Source organism: Coenobita brevimanus, chromosome 24 (assembly GCF_032717465.1).
Source record: "Coenobita brevimanus isolate Jiangsu-jjx chromosome 24, ASM3271746v2, whole genome shotgun sequence".
Classification (NCBI taxonomy): Eukaryota; Metazoa; Arthropoda; class Malacostraca; order Decapoda; family Coenobitidae; genus Coenobita; species Coenobita brevimanus.
The window spans coordinates 34,150,470-34,153,642 of record NC_136977.1 but is presented as its reverse complement, the minus strand read 5'-3'; the positions used below and the strand labels follow the sequence as shown (position 1 = coordinate 34,153,642).

General features: G+C 40.8%; 1 protein-coding gene across 1 annotated transcript; it reads left to right on the top strand.

Moving 5' to 3' along the window:
* Positions 1-2,008: 2,008 nt before the first annotated feature.
* LOC145393343 (uncharacterized) lies at positions 2,009-2,578 on the top strand. The gene has a single exon (XM_080267443.1). The coding sequence runs from the start codon at positions 2,009-2,011 to the stop codon at positions 2,576-2,578; it is 570 nt and encodes a 189-aa protein (XP_080123569.1).
* Positions 2,579-3,173: the final 595 nt, after the last annotated feature.

The window sequence follows — 3,173 nt, the reverse complement described above, 5'->3', positions numbered from 1 at the left end:
AGGGGTTTTATCTGCCCCTGTGTGGAGTACAACTCTCATGTGTGGGGCGGCTCCCCACATACAGCTCTTCTCAATAGGGTGGAGTCAAAGGCTTTTCATCTCATTAACTCTCCTCCTCTTACTGACTCCCTTCAACCTCTGTCTCTTCGCTGCACTGTTGCATCTTTATCTCTTTTCTATCGCTACTTTAATGGTCACTGCTCCTCTGAACTGTCTGCTTGCATTCCTCCACCTCTACGACGGGCGCATAGCACCCGTCTGGCAGCAAACTCTCATCCCTTTTCTGTCCAATTCTCTAATGCAAGAGTTAACCGTTACTCCCAGTCTTTCATTTATGCAACAGGTCAGCTCTGGAACTGTCTCCCTCTGTCTGTATTTCCTGCTGCCTATGATCTCCAGTCTTTCAAACGCAGTGTGTCCAGGCATCGCAAAATGATCGGATCTTGAATTTGGCTCTCTATTGTATTTTGTTTTTCTCTTGGAGGGAACTGTTAAACTGCGGGCTCATGGCCTTTGGTTCCTTCTTCCTCGCATAAAGAAAAAAAAAATTTAAGGATAGATTTGATCATTTAAAAGAAAATGAATGGTAAGAGTGTGTTCATAATTAAAAAAATAATAATAATAATAATTTATTGATTTTAAAGCCAAAAGTATATTGCTTGTCATGGTTTTCGAAAGAATTTGAAAGTGTTGTGCATATTTGCGTTTTTACACTGCGGAATTCAGGAGAGAATTTAAAGCTATCATTTGGGCCTTTAATGAACAACACGTTTATTTTTTCATTGCAACATTGAAAAAACATGAGTTTAATGCGCTCCATAAAACTACCATTGATGTCAAAACGTATCCAAATGCTAATTTTTAAAATGCTGCCCAAATGATTTTTAAACTCCTGCGGCACACCTACGGATGCTTCGCGGCACACTGATGTGCCGCGTCACATTAAAGTCCTTTCACCGCAAGAAGTCCGTTCAGGGTGGGGCCCACCTGGTGAATCACCTCTAGGGATGCTGCCAAATCAACCGTAGTACATGCCTCTCTCTCTCTTATTTCCCATCTATGTGCTATTTGAAATTGTTTTTTATATTCTGTATATAGTAAAGGAAGCTATATAGTACATTGAGTATCACTTTTTAGAATTATAACAACGATTTGAATGAATTCTATGACACTTGGCGGTGCTTTTTTCCCATGTTGCCACGCCGAGGTCGGCTAGGGACCCAGGGTCACTCCCTGTCTAGCCACCACCCAGGATGGAAGGTCCCACAACTCCCACCTGCTCCCGCTCGAGAGTGCTGCATACCAGGGAAAAGGAGTTGATATACAATGTTAACAAGTATTTCTCAGAAGAAAAGGCTTGTAATGGATTTATAATCCTGCCTTCAAAAGCATCTGCTCGCACTGCAAAAGCCACCAACGTTTCCGAGAAAACAGTTCAGCGAATTTGCTTGAAATGGACACTGACGTCACCAGAACGGCCTATGTTTTTATCACCACGGAAGAGGAAATGTGCTGCACCTGTTACGAGTCTTGACGATTTTGATAAAAGTGCAATAAGAAGAATAGTCTTAGGATTTTATGAAAGGCATGAAATCCCAACTGCAAAGAATTCAAGAAGACCTTAAGGCAAAAATATCCCTCAGTGGCGGCATAACCTCCCTTCACAAGATTCTGCAGGAGATTGGCTTCAAATATGCCAAGGTTAATGGCTGCAAATTCCTTATGGAGAGGAATGATGTTGTGGCTGCTCGCACAAAGTTTTTGCGAGAAATAAAGCCAGTAAGACAGTCCTCCCGTAATATCGTGTTTGGACGAGACTTGGGTGAACCAAAATTACATGGTTGGAAAATGTTGGACAGACACCACATCACCACAAGCCACTGGAGTACGACAGCCAACAGGAAAAGGAAGTCGTCTGATCATTCTTCATGCTGGAACGAAAAATGGCTTTGTAGACAATGTCGAGTTAGTGTTCCAAGCCAAAAACGACAGGGATTATCATAACCAGATGAACTCAACACTTCTTGAGGAATGGTTCAGGAATCAGTTGCTTCCAAACATTTCACCAAACTCGGCAATCGTGATGGATAACGCTTCCAATCATTCTGTCAAGCTTGAAAAAATTCCTACTTCATCATGGAGAAAATCGGACTTGCGGGACTGGCTGATAAAGAAGGGAGTGCAGCCCCAAGACAACTTATCTAAAGCAGAGCTGCATGAGCTTGCCAAGAAGTTGGATATCACCACAACCTACGTAATCAACAAGATTGCGGAAGAAGCAGGGCATCGGGTTTTGAGATTACCACCATACCACTGTCAATATAACTCGATTGAGCTCATTTGGGCTCAGGTGAAGACTCATATAGCCAAGAAGAACACCTTTAAAATGGCTAACCTTAAAGTTCTTGTCAAAGAGGCTCTGAGTCTTATCACACCACAAAGTTGGATGGAAGTAGTGCGACATGCCGAACAAGTACAAGATGAAGATGCACAACAAGACATAGCAGCTGAACATTTTGTAGAGTCATTCGTCGTCAATATAACAGAAAGTTCTGATGACGAAGAAGATTATGATTAAAGATCAGAGAGAGGATTAGGCCTACAGGGGAAACCTCTTGAAAATATAACGCGCCTAGACTTTTACCTCATAGGTGGTGTGGAAAAAAAGTTGAAAATAAATAATAAATATATACAATATATATATATATATATATATATATATATATATATATATATATATATACAGTATATATATATAAATCTCTCTCTCTCTCTCTCTCTCTCTCTCTCTCTCTCTCTCTATATATATATATATATATATATATATATATATATAGACAGAGAGAGAGAGAGAGAGAGAGAGAGAGAGAGCGAATGATGAGGTGAAAGAGAGAGAGATTGTCCAGGTGCTTGAAGGTGCGAAAGTGGATGTATGTGGAATAACTGAAACAAAATGGAGAGGAGAAAATGTGAGAGAATGGGAGTATGGATGGGGTATATGTGCAGGAATAGATGAGAATGAGAGGGCAAAGGAAGGAGTATGTATAGTTGTGAGTAAAAGATGGAAGAGGAGCATAAGACAGTATGGATCAGTTGGGTCAAGGATTGTGTGGGTAAAATTGAAAGTTGGAATACAAATGTGAGCGATTGTGTATGTGTATGCGCCAACACAA

Bases quoted from the DNA above. Each gene is read 5' to 3' on its own strand.
- LOC145393343 (XM_080267443.1), top strand. From the start codon at position 2,009: ATGAACTCAACACTTCTTGAGGAATGGTTCAGGAATCAGTTGCTTCCA.